This window comes from Musa acuminata, chromosome BXJ1-4, assembly GCF_036884655.1.
Source record: "Musa acuminata AAA Group cultivar baxijiao chromosome BXJ1-4, Cavendish_Baxijiao_AAA, whole genome shotgun sequence".
NCBI lineage: Eukaryota > Viridiplantae > Streptophyta > Magnoliopsida > Zingiberales > Musaceae > Musa > Musa acuminata.
In genome coordinates this window covers 32,312,501-32,335,382 of record NC_088330.1, presented here as the reverse complement: position 1 = coordinate 32,335,382, position 22,882 = coordinate 32,312,501, and the positions used below count along the sequence as shown (strand labels likewise).

The 22,882-nt window shown below is 40.5% G+C and overlaps 4 protein-coding genes across 7 annotated transcripts; 3 read left to right on the top strand and 1 right to left on the bottom strand.

Annotated features, from left to right (window-relative positions):
• The first annotated feature begins 1,506 nt into the window (after positions 1-1,506).
• On the top strand, positions 1,507-4,347 carry LOC135672523 (uncharacterized). 2 transcript variants are annotated; one of them, XM_065181007.1, is made up of 7 exons: positions 1,507-1,918; positions 2,313-3,063; positions 3,142-3,261; positions 3,417-3,482; positions 3,568-3,633; positions 3,809-3,847; positions 3,925-4,347. In XM_065181007.1, the coding sequence occupies exons 1-7, from the start codon at positions 1,632-1,634 to the stop codon at positions 4,093-4,095; spliced, it is 1,500 nt and encodes a 499-aa protein (XP_065037079.1). In that variant the 5' UTR covers positions 1,507-1,631; the 3' UTR covers positions 4,096-4,347. The 2 variants fall into 2 exon arrangements, with proteins under 2 accessions (XP_065037079.1, XP_065037078.1); XM_065181006.1 differs by having other exon boundaries at positions 3,411-3,482.
• A 2,466-nt stretch (positions 4,348-6,813) lies between these two features.
• On the top strand, positions 6,814-10,973 carry LOC135653348 (ras-related protein Rab5-like). Of its 3 annotated transcripts, none has more exons than XM_065175241.1 (8): positions 6,814-6,986; positions 7,064-7,141; positions 7,262-7,429; positions 7,580-7,628; positions 7,710-7,783; positions 9,281-9,374; positions 10,290-10,390; positions 10,702-10,973. In XM_065175241.1, the coding sequence occupies exons 1-7, from the start codon at positions 6,948-6,950 to the stop codon at positions 10,388-10,390; spliced, it is 603 nt and encodes a 200-aa protein (XP_065031313.1). In that variant the 5' UTR covers positions 6,814-6,947; the 3' UTR covers positions 10,702-10,973. The 3 variants fall into 3 exon arrangements, with proteins under 3 accessions (XP_065031313.1, XP_065031325.1, XP_065031319.1); XM_065175253.1 differs by having other exon boundaries at positions 7,710-7,787; positions 9,285-9,374; positions 10,702-10,841; XM_065175247.1 differs by having other exon boundaries at positions 10,613-10,734.
• A 1,889-nt stretch (positions 10,974-12,862) lies between these two features.
• Positions 12,863-15,137, top strand: LOC135653342 (organic cation/carnitine transporter 1-like). Its single transcript, XM_065175232.1, has 2 exons — positions 12,863-13,396; positions 13,844-15,137. Exons 1-2 carry the CDS (start codon positions 12,985-12,987, stop codon positions 15,025-15,027), a joined length of 1,596 nt encoding a protein of 531 aa, XP_065031304.1. The 5' UTR covers positions 12,863-12,984; the 3' UTR covers positions 15,028-15,137.
• A 3,779-nt stretch (positions 15,138-18,916) lies between these two features.
• LOC135672154 (zinc finger CCCH domain-containing protein 32-like) lies at positions 18,917-20,452 on the bottom strand. The gene has a single exon (XM_065180608.1). It carries the CDS (start codon positions 20,450-20,452, stop codon positions 18,917-18,919), a length of 1,536 nt encoding a protein of 511 aa, XP_065036680.1.
• Between the last annotated feature and the right edge of the window lie 2,430 nt (positions 20,453-22,882).

Sequence of the window (22,882 nt, the reverse complement as noted above, 5' to 3'; positions counted from 1 at the left end):
AGGCTCGACGATTTGATCGCCATGTTTGTGAGAGGTTTAAGAAGAAAGATGGATGAAGCATGCGTGTTTCTCTCCAAGTTGACATAAATCAGCTAATGTGACGCTTATGTGCCCCCCATTCATGGCGATATTAGTAAGCAAAGCATGGAGTACTGCACTAATCTTCCACTAAACCTTCATCTCATAGCTTTAGGGTACTTGAATGACTACATGCTAGAACAAGAACTATACTTAGCTCTTGTTTCTCTTGATGCTATGCTTTCTTGCTAAGGAGATTGGGACTGAAATGCTTCACTATAGTTAAGGATGGTCATATCGGCTGCTACGTAGAGCTACTGAGAAATATGTATCGGTCCTTTTTCTCTTCGAGTTCTCTCAGCTCTCTCTCTCTCTCTCTCTCTTTTGAGGAAGCCATTTGCATCATCGCGACCCAAAGAATCAAGTCCTGGAGAACGATCTCTGGTCCAAAAATGACCAATTAGCTACATTGTTCCTCTCCCTTCCTAAACACACGAGACAATTAATCTTAGTCCGCCCAACGTCGAATGAAGAATTCCTATCCTCAAGAACACTAATTCTGCACTCTTTTGTTTCAATTTATTTTGTACATCAAAGGATCCTTTTTTTATCTTTACCACTTCATCTCTATTCTATTCACACTCATCTCTCTTTGCGTACATATCCTGCAAGAATTATTGGAAAAAGCAACAAGGAGACCATCAATTGCATCCTTTGAATTCTAAAACTCCACCAACGCCACCAGCTCCGAGCTTGTCCTTGCTGCTTTTGCCTTTATTTTGTACGCTTTAATGTTCATATGCCTCCTCAGTATCAGCAGCTGGTAACTCGAACACTCGGAGCTTAGGCAACTGAAACATTCATGTACATGTCTCATGCCATCATGCATATATGTACATACACATATACGGTCGAGAGTCATTGTGGATCAGATACAGAACATCAAGAAAGAGGGAGTCAGAATTGTTTGACGAGAGAATATTCTCTCTTTTTGCCCAAGCATCATCTTTCACTTGCGTAGGCTATAAGAACTTGTCTAGGAGGACCACGAGAATGTGGTTATCAGAACTAGAGCTGAGGAAATCGATCTTTCGCTGTCAACAGTGAAAAGGTTACAGGTACTTGGGAAGATTGTAGCCATAATTGTAATACGACCAACAGGTGATTAGTCCAAATAGGAATTCCTCGAGTCCATAGCATTTCCAAATTCTTCGCTCGGGTCAGACAACCATAAGCACCGGCTTTTGTTTCTTCTCCACCGTCTCCATTGGACTCCAATCATGGCTATAAAGAAAGAATAAATAGCTGCAATTTAGGCTGCGTGAAGAAATGCTTTCTCTTTCTCTTTGCCTGCAAGCAGAGAAGCCCTTACACCGCCCTCCTTCATTGGCCCCTTCTCCGCCATAATAATTGCACGCAACCTCAGTGGAAAGAACACAAGGATAGGCATACTTGTTTGCCCCCCAATAGATCTTCCCTTTTCACTCGCCATTCGAATGCATACGTCAGTGTCCACGGGCTGATGTCACGCCAACGGCTGGCTATGTTCTCCTTTATATCCCCTCCTCTTCCCGGCCACTTGAGCCAAACAAGCCTCCACATGCACGCGTGCCATGGCGGAAGAAGCCTTCGAGACCTCGGTTGCTAGCTCCTCCTCTGTGTCAGCCAACAGCTGGTGGGAGATCCCCGCCAACTCCGTCGCCACTCGGAGCAGCGTCAGCCAATGGCCAAGGCCGAGCCTCCGCTCCGCTTCGTCGTGTGACGAGGATAACATCTCCGTCTGCAACACCACTTCCTTCACCGACGTGTCCCCCCACTCGGGCCTCAGCATGAATTCCTCCTCCGTCGGCCTCTCAGGCGAGCCAGTGGAGAATCACCATTTGTGGAACCAGGTTCTATTGTAAGTGTTTATGGCTAGTAGCCGTCTCCATGATTGAGCTTAGTGGGCTAGAATCTGCCTACTAATAGAAAGAAAATATAGTAGGGGAAGATATAGATATTAGTTGGTGCGTGTGGTGCAGAAAGATTAAGATTCTTGTCTCAAGAGCGGATCCTATTCTTTAAGACGCACTTTAAATTGATCCCCTATTCCTTTTTCATCATTTAAATCAACGTTTCCTTCCACCTTCCTTTAACGCACATCAAATCAGTGCCTTAGTTTATTCGCAGATCTAAAAAGTTCGATCATTCATGCACTCTATGGATCCCTCGTTGTTGTTCTTTGATAGGTAACAGAAGCAATTGTGTTTCAGGATGAGTAACTGAGAGCTAAACTTGGAAATTGGATGTTTCAGAAATGTCGGGAGCGGCGGAGACATGCGCGGCAACCACGACGACGACGACGGCGAGAACCTGCTTGAAGTGATGACCTCCAAAGGCTTCACGCCGGCCGAGATGTTTGAACCTGCTTGTGACTACCTCAAGAAATTGGACGGCAGCTGGGAATTCGCGAACCCACTGTCGCTGAACAGCCTCAAGAACCAATTGGGCAACTACACCGGAAGCACGATGGTCCAGGTTGCAGGAGTGACCAAGGACATATCGGAAATGGTTAGCAACCGGTCTATTGCGCCTCCGAACCCGCAGCTCGATCGCCATGTTGCGCCATCAGCCTGCGGTTTCCCTATCACCCCACCGATGGCTCAGTATTCCACATCAAATGTCGCTCATGCCAAGCATGAGATTCTTCATTCCCCATCGTATCCCGACGGTGATATGGCAAGGGGAAGAAGTACAGGTCATATGTCATATTACGATCGCATTATCAAAGCAGAGAGCCACCACCAAGACATGGGAGCTGCTGCAACTTCTTTCCTACGCAATGGCGTTGGCTACCACCAGGTTTCGGCCGTGGGACTCGACAACAAGTTCTGTGCAGCAGGGACGAGTGACCTTCCTTGGACAAGCACGAGAAGTTTGTCGGACCTCATCTCCTATAGTGGCTGTCTAAACAAGCTACCGGTGGATGTACTACGACCCTCAAGGCCTTATTTGAAGGGCTCGGATTCATCTGATACCAGGAAGCATGGACATGATAGTTCCTCTGTAAGCTACACTAAAACTTCTTTTCCTGACTGACATATAGAAATGAGCCCAAACATTATTCCTTTTATTGTCTTGTAGACTAGAGGGAATGGGATGGTCTCTGGAGCAAGTGAAGGTAAGAAGAAACGATCCGAGGAGAGTTCAGAGACTGTGTCGAAGAAGTCCAAGCATGAGAACTCAGCCGTTTCATCTCTCAAGGTAAAGCGATGGAACGAAAACTCGGTGCATCTTAAAGTTTGTTTGATGGAGTGATTAGGACAGCAAATCAGCTGAAAGCAAGTAATGCATGGAATATTCTAAATCCAAAGAACAGATCTAACGCAGAATATATTGTTCTTGGGAACTAGTTGCAGGCACCGAAGGTCAGGTTGGCAGATAAAATCACTGCACTGCAACAACTTGTGTCACCTTTCGGGAAGGTAAAAGTCACATGTATGAACATATTTATGCAGACACTCACACCATACCACATGAATTCATCCTCTGCCCATTCTTCCATGGCAGACTGACACAGCATCAGTGCTACTCGAGACGATTAAATGCATCGAAGTTCTTCAAGAGCAAGTACAGGTAAGCTTCTACGAAGTGCATAATCACTGCAAATGATGATTGTGTTCTGTAATGGCCAGAATTTAATGTTCTTAAACGACTGTTGCCCAACTCTTAGAATCATCAGCACCATAGTGGGTTAATTCAGCATGTTTTACGCATAAATCTTATGGGGTCTCTTGATGTGTTCATGCAGTTGCTGAGTGACCCATTTATGAAGTCAAGTGCTAGCAAGGTATTCGCATCACTTAAATCTTACGGCAGAATTAAGAAAAAATTAACAGTGGCATGATTCTTATTGATTCATCTCAGGATCACAGTTCTTGGGGAGAGATGGAGAGGAAGGAGAAAGCAGAGGCGAAGCTTGACTTGAGGAGCAAAGGACTCTGCTTGGTTCCTATTTCTTGCATTCCTCTAGTCCACCGAGAAAATTGCGGACCGGACTACTGGATGCCAACGTTTCGAGCCTGTCTCTACAGATGACCACTAAATCTTCTCTGCTTCTGATGCATCATCATTTCTTGCACCGCCTAAACCCTGCTTTCAGACAGCTATATATAGAAGAAAATATTTGCCTGTTGAGCACTAACTGTGTTGATAAGATATTGTCAAAGTTCAAAGTGATGCACATTAGATTGTCTGCCATCTGCAATCTGGATTGTAAATTTGGGCTTTTTCCTGATGCAAATATAGCTCACACTTATGTGACTCAAAATAAATCAAAAGGAAGAGTTTCTCGGCTCATATATGTTTACATTGCTACAACTTATTTGAAACCACACAAAGAAATCTAACCAGAGAGAGAGAGAGAGATCACAGTGAGTGGAGAATTCCACCTGTTTTTGTCAGGAAGTACTTATACAATTTGAAAAAGGCCATGCGACTGATCAGCGAGAATTGATTGATAACATTGTGTTTTGTTATTATTTTACGCAGTGTAGAACACATCATTCAGTTCCTCACAAAGCAGAAACTGCGGCATTACTCCCTTAAAAATCTGCTGCGAGCACTCCCATCACCTGGAAACTGATGCTGAAGGCCCCTTCGTAGTGCATGAAGCTTTTCCTGCAAACGAGGGGAAGTGCCAAGCACACCGGTTTCTGAAATAGAACTTCCGGGCCAATTCCTTGTAATAATCGTGGCCCTTCTGCTCCTCTGAACTTGAGGAAGGGAACACAGTTCGTGAAGGTGATTCCTGGAAGAGAAAATATTCTTAAATTTGCTACTACATGTCGTTCTTAATTATCTCCTTGTCTTCTTCCATGAGCTCATCTTCTTATTTCTCTTCATCAAAATTGAAGTCAGCGTATCGACTTCCCTGTATTCTCTTCGTAACAACGAAAGGTACATATCGTAATATTATTAGATTTAATTTTATTTGATTTCAATCCTGAAATAAAAGTTTTTTCGCATTACAGATAACATGATTACAGATTTTATGCTAATAGTTAGCTTCAAGTCAATACAGAGAATATACGAACCAGCATTTGAGTAAAGTATTTGTATGAAACCACATAACGCCAACACTCGACTTGGGTATTTCATCAAGTCCTACACAAATTGGAGGATCAAAATCTTATTCCTACGCAAATTTAAAGTCGAAACTTATATTGATTTTGGACGTTGTGTTAAGGATATATCGATGATGATCGCAACAAGCCGAGCCATGGCTTTCCGTCGGCGCATGGTTTTATCCATGCATCCATTTGGTCGGCGGCGTGTGGTGGTGCCATGAAGCCAAGGTCACGGTCAAGTAACCTTGCTTGGGGAAAATAGAGAGAAGGATGTTGGAAGAAATAAACAGAAAAAAAAAAAAGGAAGAAGAAGAGGAACCCGTGAGAGGAAGAGACGAAGAAACGTAAGAAGAAAAAGTATGTGAACAGTAAAAGCAGAGTAGAGATAAAAGAAGAGGAGGAAAGAAAAAAAGAAGGGAGGCCTGAGAGGAAAGAAAAAGGAAGAAGACAGAAAGAGGAAATTAATAGGGATAGGTAGAGAAAGAGAAAGAGAGAAGGAAGTTAGAGAAAACAAAGGGTCTATGGTGACGGAAGTGAACAGTAAAGAGAAAGGGAAGAGAAAGAATATACTTATATACAAAAAGATTGATCATCTTAGCAAGCCAAGCCAAGGCTTGCGTTGGTGGTCAAGAGGAGATGAGATTATGATGTTGCAACCTTGCAGCGTAGGTGGCGTGCGGTAAAGTGCCAACCATGGCATGAGGAAGATGGGGTCAGCAGATTGAGCCAAAAACACAAAAACAAGGTTGCTGTCACTCAGCCACAGATTGAGGGCGACGAAGGGAAGGAGAAATAAAAGAAAAAAAGAAAAGTGAAAGAGGAAGAAGAACAAGAAAGAGTGATTATAAATAAATAAATAAATAAATAAATAAAAGAAGAAAGACCAGAGTCGAAATATAATGGAAAAAATAAATTAAAATATGCATCCATGATATATTAGATTTTATATGTGATTTTAATTTATATTTCTTATATGCTTTAGAAAAAGATAAAGAATTTTTTGTATCATGATGTCAGTCTTAATAGTGCAAGATTAAGTATTCCAATGATTCTGTCTCACTTATTTTCGAAATAATGATACATGTGTTAGCCACTTTTGTGGTTTTGATTGATTTATGAAATATTTTATTATTCAAAAAGCATTGAATGATGATGATGATGATGATGATGATGATGATGATGATGACCGATGCCATAATCTATCTTAAAAAAAATACATCTATCAGTTTGGAACCCATTTCTCGTCGCTCCTTATGGCCGTTCAAATAATAATCGCTTTCAACACTTGACGCTTTGATTATGGAGGAGAGTTGCTCTGTCATTCGCAGGAACCCTTCCACGTATGATTAGTTTGCCAGCTGACGCGGTGGCAGTTAAAAGTTTTGGCTTCTATGCACAGGATATAACCCGCAACAGCGGAGAGCGACAGCATACCACTATGCGGATCCGCTGCATTCCTTGATGTATAACACTCCCTGTGGCAGCACGATGATTGCTGAACATCATTGGGTCCCTGCTTTTTATGCCCACATGGCGTGTCGACGGGGTCCACCCTTTCTGCGATGGAGAGCGTCTTCTAGTTGAAAAGAAGATGAATCCTGTCGGATAGAGACAGTCGACTGACGATCTGCTTACCTGGCTGGAGTTAATACGTCACACGCGAAGGAGGCGACAGGTAATTAGTCAAACGCCGAAGCAACCGACCCCCTCCTTCTCTGTCCTCTCGCAGGTTCGTCTTCCATTCTCCATCCAAAGTCTATCAGAGTCGGTAGAGACTTTCCTCGACTCAATCGGAACCTTCGTTATCCTGGAACGGAAACCATGGCGACGATCGGTAGCAATAGCATCAACGCCAAGCTCGTGAGTCGACTCTCCTATTTCCCCTTAATCTATATCGTTTTCTCCGATCGAAAAGCCGGATCTTTTTCCAACCCTAGGTCTTGTTGGGCGACATGGGCGCCGGGAAGTCCAGCCTCGTTCTTCGTTTCGTCAAGGGCCAGTTCCTCGAATTCCAGGTCCTCGTTGCTCCGAATTTGCCCTTTTTGCTTTTATTGTTTCCTCTTCTTCGAAGTTGATTTGGTTTTTTGAACGATTCGGGGTTGAAAGTTAGGCCGTTGTTATTGGACCGATTTCAGGAGTCCACGATCGGGGCGGCCTTTTTCTCGCAGACACTGGCGGTGAGCGACGCCACAGTGAAGCTTGAGATTTGGGACACGGCCGGGCAGGAGAGGTACCACAGCCTGGCGCCGATGTATTACAGAGGAGCAGCTGCTGCGATTATTGTGTATGATATCTCCAGAATGGTGTGTGCCGTCTTAATCCCAGTTTCATCCAGTGGCAAACTTTTATCTCATTGTGTCAGGGGACTTGGATGGTTAAAAATCTTATTTCATCCTTTACTTTCTGTTTCCTTCCTGGTTTTCTTGACTTCAATTTCTCTCTTTTGAGTTTAGGAATCATTTGAGAAGGCTAAGAAATGGGTGCAAGAGCTTCAAAAACAAGGTCATTTAGAGCTGGAACAGGTTGAGCTTTGCTAGTTGATTGACTGATGATGTTCATGCTAATGTGGATACTGTACTGTAGGTTCTCCCAATCTGGTGACTGCTCTTGCGGGAAATAAATGTGACTTGGATGATAAAAGAGAGGTCCCAACTGAGGCAAGTTTGTTGCCGAGCTTAACAATTTCTTATTAAGTTGCATATGTGGACCTTATTGCGAGGATCCCTCCCTTCTTTGAATGTTGCTTGGCGGCTATCGACGGACCATTTATGATTTATATGTTGCATTGTTTGCTGAAACTATAATTTTATGTTTAAAGTAGTTGTGATTAAACAGTGTGCTTACTCCATTGCCTGACAAATAGACCTTTTGCACTTAGGCTTTTAAAGAAATCTGTGCCACCAAAGTTATAGCAGTTCTTTTTTCTACTCTCAAGCTTCACTTAGTTTACTTGTCAATTTTCTTTAACTTCTGTATCATTCTTATGGTGATTTTCAGATTGTTAAGATTAACAGGGTTGCTTGTTTTCAGTGAATAGAAAGAGATTGAATTCAAAGCTGTCATTTTATTTTAATTTTAACTGGGATCAAAATAGAGTACTTATTGGACTTGTATGTTATAACCAGAACAAGCTGTGATATATATACCAACTATTTGAGATTAGCTAGATTGACAGTTTCCCTCATTTGTTGACCAATAGCAACTACCCCTAATTGTTTAAAAATGCAAACATTTATTGTTTGTTGTTTTCTAGAAAAGATGTTTCATGTTAGCACTTTAGCCAGAACTGCAAGACGTGTCACATGTCCAAAGGTGCATTGCCCCAACCCGACCATCCCTGACCCTATGGTTATGGACCATGCCATCCAATTAGAATAGAGCAGATCTTCCATAAAAATTCTAGACATCCATCTCAGCATTGTGATTAAAAGAGCCTGCTTTTAATCAAGAAGCCAGTGTGATTTGTTGATTATGCACAGTAGCACATATGGGAAAAAAAAAAAAACTGAATCAATCCATTGGCAACATTAGTGAGGCTGCATCTTAATTTAGATATAGTTTAGATTATGTGTAGCAGATGCAGGAGCTAAGATTTCAGATTCATTGCGTCTCCTAATAGTTTTCTTCCTGTCTTTGATTCACTTGCACCAAAAGTCCTCTATGTGAAGTAGAAAATGATAATATTAAGGGATTTTGCAAGTGTTCTGAACTTTGAGGTGGATGCTACCACCTGCTGTTCCAACTAAAGGCCTTTTCCAGAAAACTTCACTCAATGTAACATTGCAAACTTTAAGAGATTATACCATGCAGACACTTAACTGATTCCATCAGTATAATATATGGAATAAGCAAACCATTGTGACATGCCACCCGCCTTTTCCTGTGAAATGGGCAGTATTATTATTAGCATGCTCTTCAGTAGCTGAAGTTTTCTACTATTCATATCTGTTGATTAGATTCTGGTATTCAACCATTTGCAGAGATAACATCCTCTTAATTGATGCTTTCTTATCTTACATGAACTTTAATTTGTACGTGGCTGTCCATTCTTTATTTTTTTCATGGGCTTGTAGTTTGGTGATGAATGTTTTTCTTTTAAAATATATATTTTTGCAAAAGAAATGCAAAACAGTCTTTTAGTCTTTTTATTGCAGGAAGCACGGACATATGCCGAAGAGAATGGACTTTTATTCATGGAAACCTCTGCTAAAACTGCCATAAATGTGAATGACATATTCTATGAAATAGGTATGATCCTTTATATTTGTTCATGTTAACTCATAGAAAGACAAGCTTAGTAGCTCTAATTTATGGAGTAGTTGCCATGTTCTGAGGTGGGAATACAAATCTGATGCTTATATATGATATGTTCTCATATTCAAATTTCATTTACATAATAAATATCCTTGTATTTAGATCATTGCTTAATCTGATTAGATATTGATTCCTATTCTGGAAATGCATTTTCTTAACTATATAACCTACAGTTGTTCTGAAGTGTGTAACAGTTGCACACATCAGATCAATGCAGGATGGCCTGCTTCTATAAATTTTCTATATGATTGTGTTCTGCATATATGATGATTAATATCAATGATTGTTTCATATTTCATTCAATATAATGATTTGATCATTTTCACCTTTCCTGACTTATTTGTTGGTAAAGTTTCTGATAAAGCAAGATCATTGAATTTTCAACAAAAAGGTTATAGTCTCCAGTGCTTGAAGTCTTATAAGCAAAATCGGTTTGATGTCAGGGCTAGTACCTATAAATCCTTTGCTAAAATATCTTGAAATAATGTTCCTGATGAACATGACATAAAGAACTGCCCACTGAATTCTGGTCAGATGAAAGATCTGCCATCAGATTGAGTTTTTACTTTTTTTTTCCCGGTTGATAATATCTTTATGAACTATTTTATGTTGTGTTTTCACCGATGAAGGTAGCACCTTTCTTTTGTAGCATTTTCTTGAAACTCACATGTTGTTTGTCCGCGAGACCGTCTTAGCAAATTACTATGGTCATGTACCTTCTTTTATATGGTCATTATCGATTAGATAGGTTGGTGATACAGTTGTCTGGTCTGTATTCAGTTTAAGAATGCTTTTGAAGTTTCCAACTCCCTGTAGTAAAAATAAGATGGTGACTTTTTTATGCAACAGCAAGAAGATTACCACGGGCTCAACCTGCTCAGCAGCCAGCAGGGATGGTTCTTGCAGATAGGCCAACTCAAAGATCACAGACATCAGCCTGCTGCTCTTAGGTGAGCGGACAAGTTTATATGATTTTGTTATTGTGATTTAAGACGTGGTCTCCCTTACAAAGGCGAGGAAAAGCTGACAGTTTTGGATAGGTCTGCTACATTATTCAGTGATCTTTCAAAAACAATACTCTAGAGTAACTACAACCCGAAAAAATAAAATGCATTTTGCTATATGTTTCATAGTCCAAATGCCCAAATATAACACCAGTGGCATTTTATCAGGTTCAACTGCTGTCTGTGATTAGAATATGAAAAGGTGCTAGTTTCAACCACATGAATTCACGGTCAATTGATTGTAATCACAATTGCAGGATCAAGTCCAACAGAGGAAACTAATCCAAGAGAATTCGGTCTCTGAAGATGCAACGAGAGATGGAAGTTGTGAACCAGTGGAGATAGATAAAAGGTACAAGTGCTCTGTTTCATCTTCCCCCCTCCTATTCGACCTCCTGTTTCTGGACCCTGTAAATTTGCCTTGTGTTCTTTCCATCAAACTCATGTTAAACATGATACTTGGTGTAATTAGAATTCTATGAAGAATATTAATAAATCTGTACTGGAACCTATTGGCTTCTCGTATCCACATGCGGATCAACAACCCACCACTCATTACATGATCAATGATCCATATGGTATCAGGTTGAATTGACTAGAGCGAAACTATATTTTTCTCTGTAGTTGGCCTTTATAGTATTAGGATTTTTGGATTTTTAAGTCATATTTGGATTCTCACAAAGTTGGACTTCAACAAAATCCATTGAGCCGATCGAATGTCACATCCCCGCACCACAAGATCCTTTGATGAGTTGCTTGGAACCCTCAACGATCAATTTTGCCACCGAACTACTCTAATCCTCCATGTTAGGCACGAGGCTTGTCTAGTTTGCAGTAGACGACTCCTCCATCTTCTTTCTTCGACCCTATTCCCTTGGCCCAAGTCACCTCCCTCGCCACCAACCCGTCTAGCACCTCAGTATGATCCTTCCCTTTCACTTCGACGTTTTGCACCAAGAAGCTTCTACAAGCCTAGAGAAGCCTATGCAATTCCCTGAGGAGATCCTCTTGCCCCTTGGAGGCGAACGATAAGGCCACATTTTAGATTGAGGAGATTGTTATTGTTGTCATCGTGGTTGTCATTTGTTCAAAGAGGTGGTGGAGATGCGGGGAGAGAGAGAGAAGAAATAGTACAAATGGTTTTGATGACGACCTCGTCACGGGTGAGGGGCTGCTAGAGGAGGCTATCATCATGAGAATGGTCAAATTTATCACCCTAGCGAAGATATACGAGGGAGAAGTCTCCAACGCTAAGCTCAAGGCTACTGTGATAATCGATAAGACGAAGGATAGCATTGGGGATGCGAAGAAGGAGGGTCTCCTTAATAAGAGACGACATGTTGAATTTTTGACTTTCGTATCATCCTCATATAGAGTTTTAATTTGGATAAAACTCAATGAGGACAAAGATCTTCTTGTATTAATCATTTTGTCCTTAACTTTGACATCAATTTCGCACATGATGTGTAAAGTTAAAGAAATAAATGGTGTGATTAAAAATAAAATAAATTATAATAATTTTAAAACTGTGAAGATCCAAATGTAAGTTTTAAAAATCTAAAAATGGATACTATAAGGGACGGAAAAATATATAATTAACTTGGGAAATCAGGACATTAAAGAAATATCTTATGTATCTCTTGTCTCAGATAGACAACAAGGATGTGTAGTCAATTATTTCCACCCTTGTGAGATCCGTTGAAACGACACTTTTCACCTCGATTTCTCGTGTTCACGACGCACTTAAGCGAATTGGGCAGCTCAGTGTTTGGTGGGTAAAAGAATGGCCACTCATGCTTTGTCGGTAACCTGAAAGGGCGGCCCTGATAACAACGGGGACGTTATCACTGACAAAAGAAAGAAAGAAGACAACATAAAACTGCTGACATGTATCAGAGGAATGCTTTGGTAAGCAGCTTTTTTGGTGAGAAGAAGCATCTCTAAATGCTTTGATGACGAGGCAAGCACCGATTTCAAAGTGCTGTCTTTATAGGCAAAATCGTATTGTTCATTAGATTTCCGATTCTGAAGAATATTCCTTTGCACCTAGAAAAGATTCTAAATATACTAGAATCTTGTCATCAGTGTATTCCAAATATATGATGTTCTCTAGGAACTGAGATGTCTGTTTTCTTCCGTACAACTTTTCTCATGGGTTGTTTTACACCGGAGAAGTTTCCTTGGGATTACAGTACGAACAGATGAGTTGTGAGTTCATCCTTTACCATTTCTTTCTGACGACAGATTCTGATGTTTACCAGACCAGCCTCTTGGTCGAGGTTGTGGAAGATGGTGGCTTTGTATCAGCAACAGACGACATCTATTTCAGCTCCTTCGACAAGCTTTGTGCAATGCAACGTCAAGAGCCACTTCGAGGGGAAAAGGTGGCGAGTGTAGTTCGAACGACCTGAAAGAAACGTATGGGACGGAGAAAAGACAGCATAAGGTGGCGATAACTATGCCTTCTGTCCGTTGCTTCATGACGCAGCTCTTTCGAGGGCCTTTTAAAAGGCGTCTTGTCAGCAGCATCATCATCATCCATGGACGAGTTCGAAGAACTGGTAGTCCAGTCCGGTGAGCGTGAACCGGAAGCCCGTTCGGCTCCGAGGTTGGAGCTCACCGTGGAGGAGGCCATCGAAGAGCACGTGGGGTCGCTGGGCTTCGCTCAACTGGTGCACGTCTTCCTCGTCTCCCTCGCATGGATGTTCGACGCACAGAACACACTGATCACCATATTCAGCGACGCCCAACCTGCTTGGAGATGCACACCTTCTTCTTCTTCTTCGTGCTCTTCGTCGAGCTCCTCGGACGGTATGTGCGGCCTCGATCGTTGTGCCTGGGAGTGGGTCGGAGGGAACAAAACCTCTATCATAGCAGAATGGGGCCTCGTGTGCGATCGAAGGTTCAGAGCTGGGATTCCTGCATCCTTCTTCTTCCTCGGTTCACTCTTTGGTATGCCTTGTTATCAGATTACTATGGCCAAGCAATGCATAAACGCTAGATCAGGCAGGGGATCAGCTTCCTATGAACGGAGCACATAAGACTCGTTAAGCTTCATCCCTTGTGTTCAATCTATTGTTGCTGCAAGAACCATTTTTGAGAGAGAATAACACTGTAGGACTAGTCCTCTATGTTATTTACAGATAAAAGTAACAATGTTATAGCCTTTTATTGTCTATTATAATGGCTTTTGTGTAAAGGGAACAACCTCCTTTATTGATTTTTGTCACTGTTCATCAAGATCGAGCAATAGATCTCTACATCTTTTAGTGACAGCCACTCGTATGAAGATTCAGAATCGGTATAACAATAATGCATGTTAATCTTTGATGTGTATTTGAGGCTTGGAACCATGAAACATGTCCTTCTTGACATGGACTCTTGCTTGTGGCTTTGTAGGATCAGCAGTTCATGGCCGACTCGCTGACTCCTACCTCGGCCGCAAGAAGACGGTCTTCCTTTCGTGCCTCTTGACCTCCATCACTGCCTTCCTCACCTCCCTCGCCCCAAACATCTGGGTGTACGCGCTCCTGCGCTTCTCTAATGGCTTTGCTCGCTCCGGGATCGGTATCTGTTGCCTCGTCCTCGCCACCGAGACCGTGGGAAGGAAGTGGAGGGGTCAAGTCGGCCAGTACGGCTTCTTCTTCTTCACCATCGGCTTCCTATCGCTTCCGCTCATCGCTTACCCGGCGAGGACCTCATGGAGGACCATTTACAAGGTCATCTCCCTTCTACCCCTCGTTTACTCCATCTTAATTATCCCCTTCGTCTCAGAGTCTCCAAGATGGCTCGCGGTCAAAGGAAGAACCGGAGAAGCGCTCGATGTCTTGACCAAGTTTGCCAAACTCAATGGGAATAAGCTACCTGGGAACTTAGCGATCTCCAATCCCATTGACACTAACGCCGGTAGCGCCACCAAACCTGAGAGTTTATGGTCATCAAGATGGGCAACACGAAGGATAGCCACGATCATGGTCACCGGCTTCGCCGTCGGGTTCGTCTACTACGGTTTTCAGCTCAACGTCGAAAATCTCAACTTCAATCTCTACTTCACCGTCGGCGTGAACGCGTTGATGGAGATCCCGGCGGTCTTTATAGGTAGCGTGTTCCTGAGCTTCGCGAACCGCCGCACCCTCTTCTCGTCCTCGGCGTTCGTGGCCGGCGTGTCGTGCATCCTCTGCATTCTGTTCACCAAGAAGCCGACGACGAGAGGAGGCAACTTCGCGCAGCTGAGCGCGGAGTCTGTTGGATTCATGGCCGCCTCGACGGTCTTCGACGTTTTGTACGTCTACTGCGTCGAGCTGTTCCCTGCCAACGTGAGAAACTTGGCCGTCTCCAAGCTTCGGCAGTCGCTGATGTTGGGTGCAGCGATAGCACCTCATCTGGTGTCTTTGGGGCGATTGAGCCCATGGATTTCCTTCCTCATATTCGGTGGACTCTCCATTTTCGGTGGGCTAATGACGATTTGGCTTCCGGAGACGAGGAATGCTCCAGTATGCGAGACCTTGGAGCAGCAGGAGAAACAGGAGAAGCTGAGCTCTGTACCTATCACAGAGATGGAGTTGTTGGATAGTAGCAACTGAGGGTGTCCAGAGCGATGTTTACGGTCCTGTTGTGATGATGGGGAGAAGGAGAAAACAGAGCTATGAACAAGCAGTCGTCCGCTGGCTGCACGAAGATAGATTGATTTTAATAGGACAATCAGTAACATAGTTAATCTTCGGCAAACTTTCGTGATTCCAATCCTCGAAAGGTAAACCCGGAAACTGCACCCAAACCGGGGAAGAGTGAATTGTTTCCTGCAAAGGTTGGGAATCAGGATGCCAAGGAATTATATGGATAGCTTCACCACCGATAGTCCAAGGGCCCTCTGTAAGAGCTAGTAAAGCATCCTCCTCGGATGGAAAACGAAAAAGAAAATGATTCATCTCCATATCTATAACAAGAGGAGGAGAAGAGGTTTTCCAAAACTTCACCGTGAAAGCTTTAACCAACTCAATAGGTGGCGATCGGCGTAAGAACCGACCAACAAAGGTAAATTGGCATGGTTTGCGCCATTCAATAGGTCTCACCTTGTCAAAACACACGAAATCTTCCAAAATCGAGAATCCAAAAGGAAAGAACTAGGAACATGTTGGTCCAGCCGGCTTGGACTAATTGATTTGCGCATTGTGTTCAAATCTAACCATGGCGACACTGAGAAAAGGAACAACAGGGAGAAAAAGTTCAAATTTTTAGGTTTTTGTTAGGTGTTGTTAAATTTTTATCTGATCCAAATTTTATATGAAAAATTCTTGCAATAAGTTATACAATCTTTAACAGTATTGATATGTAGTTTATTTTCTCTAAGGCACATTTCTGCTATATTCATTAGTAAGATTTAAATTTTTTATTTGATGAAATCCATTTATGGTGATGATGATATATTATTGTTGAGTCAAGAAATATATCCTTGATGTTATTATGATCATCTGATTATTCCATAGAAGATTTATTGTAAATGTGTTATCATTATCAGTGATAGTGGAAGTTTGAAATGGACTATGGTCCCATGATTTTTTCTGCATTGGGTTTTTCATGTAAAAAATTTGGTATCTCACTTTATGATTGATTCATTGTTCTATTATTTATGCTTCTCTGATTAATATTTACACTTGATAACAAGTTGGTATTTTGATGAGGAACCTATTTTGAATATAAAGAAGAAAAAAAATTATTTTACTATAATAGTTTTTCCCCTACAAAACAAAAGTCGAACAATCAGAAGTCATATGACGAGAAAGAACCTTAGCCCAAGTTAGAGAAGGGTTACCTCCCGAGAGAGGAGCAATAACATCAAAAGCGTGTTCACTAGGAATGATCGAAATCCTTATGGAGATAGGAATCTAGACCTTTGCATTAATGCTATATGTTGAAGTAGGCATAAAGACAATCCTAATATATTCGGATAGAATTGATTCATAGGTAGTTTCTATATAGTTCTCATGTTTTAAATAGTTATAGACATATTTTATCTAAGTGACCTATAATTTATTTCTTGATATCGGAGGATGTTGAGTAAGCATTGATGTCTACTATGGAGTCCACCCTGCACTATATAGCAGAGCACTTACCTATTAGGTTGGATAAAAAATAATCACTTGTGTCTCACTAGTAGAATGTTCAACAAGTAGTTATGCTTCAGTGACAAAACATTTAGCCTATGTTATTACTGAAGATACTTGTCTTTTTCCTATATTATTTTTTATTTTGATCAGGCTAGTGGCAAAGATTGCAAGTAATTACGATATTCTATAATTTTAGGTGAGGACCTTTTAATGGCTCAAGAGGACTTCTCCTAAATTTTTGCTATCATTCATATTTTTTTTAGAAATATCAAGAGGCTCAAGTGGTTTGTGATAGTTAACTGGTCATATCTTGCAATCCAAAGGATTAAGGAAATGATTAAATACATCTAAGAAAGTGTCTCTCTAATAATATTTATCTATTTCCATCTCCACATTCTTTCATAAATAATTTAAACAAGATATTGCATGATAGTAAGGAATACCAATTAAGTCTCATTCCTTACCATTGCAAGTATGATAAGTAATATTAATTGTTCTTTTATATTCCCTCATCCTAGTAACTTCAAACTTATCATCTCCGTTCCAAGCAGGTATTCAATTGATGAAATGTCTTATTCTCCTCAAGAATATTGTTGATGTTGGGATAAAATAACTCATTAAGTCTGATCAATGAATCTCATTATATATGGATTATCTCGATTATCTTGATTCAAATCATCTCAAGTATCGTGATGATTAGCTTATGGCAAGTTTTCCAATATGACTGAATTGAAGCTTTCAAATATTATAAATCAAAAATAAAATGTGCATTCTATTTAATTAAAATGGTACCTCTAAAGTAACGCGTGGTGATCTAAACGTATCGTGAATCTGCACAAGAAAGAAAGAAGCTAGACCCACCTTCTCTTCTTTTTCTATATTTCATAGGACCGTTATGAGCAATGGATTAAAGACAAAGAGGAGATAAGAGAAGATTTATAATTTCTCAATAATGTTACATATCTACGTATTGGTGTTGAGTCCTTGAGATGTCATATCTTTTTATAGATGAGAGCATAGGGTTTAGGATAAATAATTAGGAGAGTCCCTCCCATTAATGTCATATCCTAAGGAATCTTACTATAATTAGAGTTTTTTTTTATTGATCGATAACCATAATCCAAATCCAATCATATATATAATACATCTTACCTAATTAAATAGGACCATATAATCTAACACTTATTTCAATCTCTCGATCATGATATCCCTTTCACCACATTAGTCCTCGAGGATAATATTTTAGAAGAGAGCCTATAATGAGGATGGGCGATAAAGATCTCATTATAGATAGATTCAATAGCCTTGTAAAGTTTAATATAATATATATTTAAGAGTTTTATCTAGTTAATATTGAGTTTTGGATAGTTTGATTAGGATAGGATATAGAGTTTTAATAAATCAAACAAATATGAATATGATAAGATAAGATAATCTTATCTTAGTTTAAAATGTAATATTAGGCATGTGATATCCGGCTATTGTAGAGGTTTATAATACTAAAGAACCCAAGTCGATGATAAATAAGTCTAGGGTTTGAGTTCAAGATCTTCTTGAGAAGATCAGTATAGGTTTTTTTAAAAAAATAAAAATTCATCTTATTTTTCAAATTTTAGATCTTAGACTAATAGTATTCTATTATAATCATGTTAAAAAAGATTGTTCGTCCTCCCTTAATCCATATGGTATCAGTCATAATGGTCTGATATGTATTTTTAAGATCTCTTTGATAAAGTCGAGTTGGTATAAACTATTTTCAGTTGATGAAATTAATATTTGGTGCAAATCAGTGAAGAGACTTGGATCATTCTTGAGATATTATTTTAGTAATCATATATATATATATATATATATATATATATATATATATATATATATATATATACCTTTTCAAAATATATGAAAAAACATTGTATATGCACTATCATGATAACCAACCAAGTCATCATACTTTCATATAAAACTAGAAAAATTCAAATATACACTCCAGTAATTTCAAATTGAAGGGAAACTCATGAAGTTTCATCAACTTTTAGAAGAGCATCAGTGATGTTTTGACTATTGAAGGGGAACATTTGACCCCCAATGAAATTTTACCCCCCATCTTGAATAGTCAAAGGTATAAACTAAATAAACATTGAGCAATCTGTCTGTCAGCCTAATACAATCCGAGTTCACAAAATAATCCAGTTTCCTATTAACTTCATACAGGTCAATTTTTCAGAAAATGCCCCATAAGCTTCCAATTTCCCATCTTGGGCTTCTCTAATTGAGTGCCCATATGGAAATAAGTAAAGGCTTCCTCTGTCGGCAGCACCATTACAGTCTTCCGTAGACATGTAAGACGCAGCAGCCAACCTTGTTTTCAGACCAATAGGTCTCCTACCATCTTGACAAAGTCATCTTCATCCACCTCGTATTCATTATCTTCGCCTTCAGCTGCCTCCTCATAATTAACCACTTCATCTGCACCATCAAGTAATTCCTTAGCGATCCTACCCTCTTCTTCCTCTTCATCAACCGTCGTACCCTTGGATGCTTCAGGGACATTCCCACCATCCTCGGCAGGATCCCAAGCATGATCATCTGCATCTCCTTGATTATCTCCTTCCCCATTGCTTGAGATCGCACTCTTCTCAGGTGCAGCCTCTCTTTTCCTCTGGAGAATGACACTCAATGGCAGTGGGCCTTCGAAAGAGAGGGAGGATCCATATTCCTGATGATCTGCAGTTTCGCTGGAACTTAATCTTTTCTCGTCGTAGGAGGTCTGAGAAGCTTTTGCACCTCTAAGCTCAGCAAGACTCTTTGGGCCTGGAAAATCTGAAGGGTAAGCAACATCTTTTCCCGCTGTCCGTCCACCAGATGTCCTCTTTGCACCGGAGCTTGAATCCGCATCCAACCTTGCGCAGCTTTCCTGATCGTTCATCAGCATGGCTGGCGATAATCTTCTTCTTTTCCTTTCTCTGTCTGTGTCTATCGCAGACGGCCAGCCAGTAGGTCGATCTGGTGAAGATTTGGTAGGCAGAGATATTATACTTTTGGATCTTCCCCTTCCGAGAGACTGGCGATCCCACTGTGAATGCTGAGCATGAGAACTATCATCATGAACATATCGATGACTGCCACGATCATCAGGATCGCTAACCCGTCCCGAATCTTTTGGTCTTCTTACTCTCGGTAACTGATGGCGGAGATCACAAGGATCCAACTCATCATTGCTCTCCTCCCTCGGCTTGCTTTTCGTCCGCATTGATGGTCCCTCCAAAAGCTTCTCATCCCGTCCGTGCAAGCCCCTGTGCTGATCTGTCTCCGATCTTGGAACTGGTTCATCATCTAACTCATCATAGCTCTCCTCCCTCAATTTTCCTTTCTCGAGCATTGATATGTCCAAAGTCCACTCGGAGGAGGTCTTTTGCTGTTCCCGCCCGTGTAAGCTCCCGGACATTTCAGACTCCCTGTTCTCAGTGTGCTGATCTTTCTCCCGTTGATGATCTGACTGGGGGTCATTACATTGATCTAGAAAATCCAAAGTCCTTCCACGTTGAAGCCATGCCGCAGCACACTCGTCTACATCTCGGAAGAAATCAGAATCCTCTATACGATCATGAGAAGACTCACCCTTAAGCTCTTTATCCTTCTTAAAATACTCAAGGGCCTCCTCCATGGACTGAAACCGATACTGGCCAGCTTTGACAGCACTTACACTAGGAGTGCTTTGCTGGTCCTTGTGAAGGTCTAATGGAGTACCAACTCCATGTCTGAAAGGACATTCATCACCTTTTAAGCATTTCCCCTTCATGAAAAAATAGCAGGGAGTAGTATTCCTGTTAATATTATTAGGAGGTGGACGATCTGCAACTTGAACTGCTGTTGACGATGATGGTTCAGCAGGCACTGCCATGGCCCTGGGATTTCCAAACAGCGATTCAAGTGGCTACAAAAACACTCAAAAATAATAATATTAGGTCTCCAACTAAACATCCGTCAATAAACTAGAATTATATCAGATCACAACAAGCTGCAAGCCAAAGGTTATGATTATGTTAGTTCAAATACTTGAATGAAAACATTGGCATACCATTCAGCGAGACATTCACATGATTATTGCCACCATAAGATAATATAAGGAAAAAGTAATTTCCATCATCGGCCTATAGAAAGAATGACTGAAGTGCTCAAAATTTCTAATGCGATCAAACAAGAAGCTGTGATGACGCATGCAATTACGTGGACTGCTAAACGTGCATTCAGTAATTAACAAGCGACTCACTCGATGACGGAAAGTACACCTTGGATTCAAGCAGTTTCCCTTTAGCCAGTACAAGCAATCCTTGGGGTTAAACCTGGCACCCTCGCTGTGACGATACTCACATTTACTTCCCTGTATAAGAAACAGCTTTAATAGATTGTTTAAAGATAATAAAAAATATTTGCGTAAAACAAAATTTGCAGACACCATAGATGTGCAAGTATAGCATGGCAATATATATATATATATATGTGTGTGTGTGCAAAGTTGAAACAAATAATCGATGTAAGATTTAGATTGGCTTTATAAGCTAACCTTAGCTTAAGTATTTCGAGATAATGGTTTAGGCTAAAAGAAAAAAATAGTTATCCTATCAGGTCATCTATATTTAAAATAATATTTCAATAAAACCAAACTAGCAATGTTTTTTGAGACTCTTTTTCACACTAAAAAAACATCAAATTCTAAGGAAACTCATTCAACAATAATAGCATTTTACTAAGCTATTTTTGTCAAAAAAAAATTTATCCAAATATTTTCTAGGATTTTAAAGCAAGCAAGCAGTATTTAGTTAAAACCGAGTTACCACACTGAACTGTTTCTATTTGATTAATTTGGTTCATCTCTTCGAGGGATTGGTTTGGTTTGGTTTGATCAGTCTTTCTTTTTTCAAACTTCCTTGGTTTTGATGTGGTTCTGTGAAATGCAAGCCAGAAAACCAAACCAGAATTTTTCTTCTGAGCCAATATCATTAGTGGTTGAATGAGAATAATAATGTCTAGAATAAACTCGATTTGCATTCGGTGTTATCAATAAAATATATAATTCTAGGCCCCTTACAAGAACAGGCCTAGTGTTTGAATGAAAAAGGAAGCCCTAATCACTTGCCTCTTTTAGGAAGTTATTACTACTGGTGTGCAAACCGAACCAACCAAATTGCAAATTCAATTCAAGTTATCCAGTTTTTAACACGAATTGGTTTGGTTTGGTTCAGAAGATCAATACATTACAAATGAAAACTGAACTGAAATAAGTAAGAACAAGTTAAACAAATCTAATGCTCGGACTACTAAACAGTGGAAGGAGCATACCGATCAATTATCTTGTGAAATATGCAAAACATATAATTCAATATAACTGATCAAATAGAAGCTAGGAATTTTTGTTTTGGCAAGTTCAAGCAATAGAACAAGAAATGACAACAAAAGCAGAAATAATGAACAACTAGGCTTTCTTTGACCAAGAGGTGTCTGTTGATGCATCTCATCATCATTAATTACAACTTCACACCCATTTACAACTATTTATATCAAACATTTTTATAAGCATGGCATATGCATACATATAGTAATAGTTCATAATTGAGAATATAAAGCACATTTCAGTTCTATTCTTCAATCTAAAAGACAAAATGTAACAGACCAGAGGAACATAGCATGGCCGAAATCGCTTTACAGAAAGTTCATTTGCCTCTTGTGTCAATTGTGTTCTGATTCTTTTTACCAACCATTTGTGATTCAAGAAAAAAAAAGGTAAAAGTGAAGTGATTTTTGAAATCCGGTTTAATTCTATCCACCACTTGAACCCCTTTTATTTTCACATATCAGAAACCCTACAAATTGCATATTCATTAAGAAAAAATCAAAAGAGATTTTAGCGGAAACCAAACAAATTCCGATAGAAGAAACATCCGAGAAGAAGATGCAAACCCTGAAGCACCAATCCCCCCCCCACATTAAAGAAAGAAACAAGAAAACAGGAAAATGGGAAAAGCACCTTCGTGCACGTAGTCGGGGATGCGATGAAGTAGAAGCAATCAACGTTCCGTTTGAGGGCCTCCGCATTCGCCGCCAGTGGGCGGCTCGGTATCCGGCCACCGCGGGACGACATTGCCCCGCGGCCTTGCCTGAACCTATTCATCGGCCTCCGACCCATGAGGAACTAGGCGAGGAGAGATGGATCTTCTCTTCACGTGACAGTCTACTCCGCGATTTGATGATGGAGCTCAAGAGATGAAGCCGAAGGAGGACAGGGATCGATTCAAGAACAGCGTTACCACGAGCAAGTGAGAGGAAGAGATGG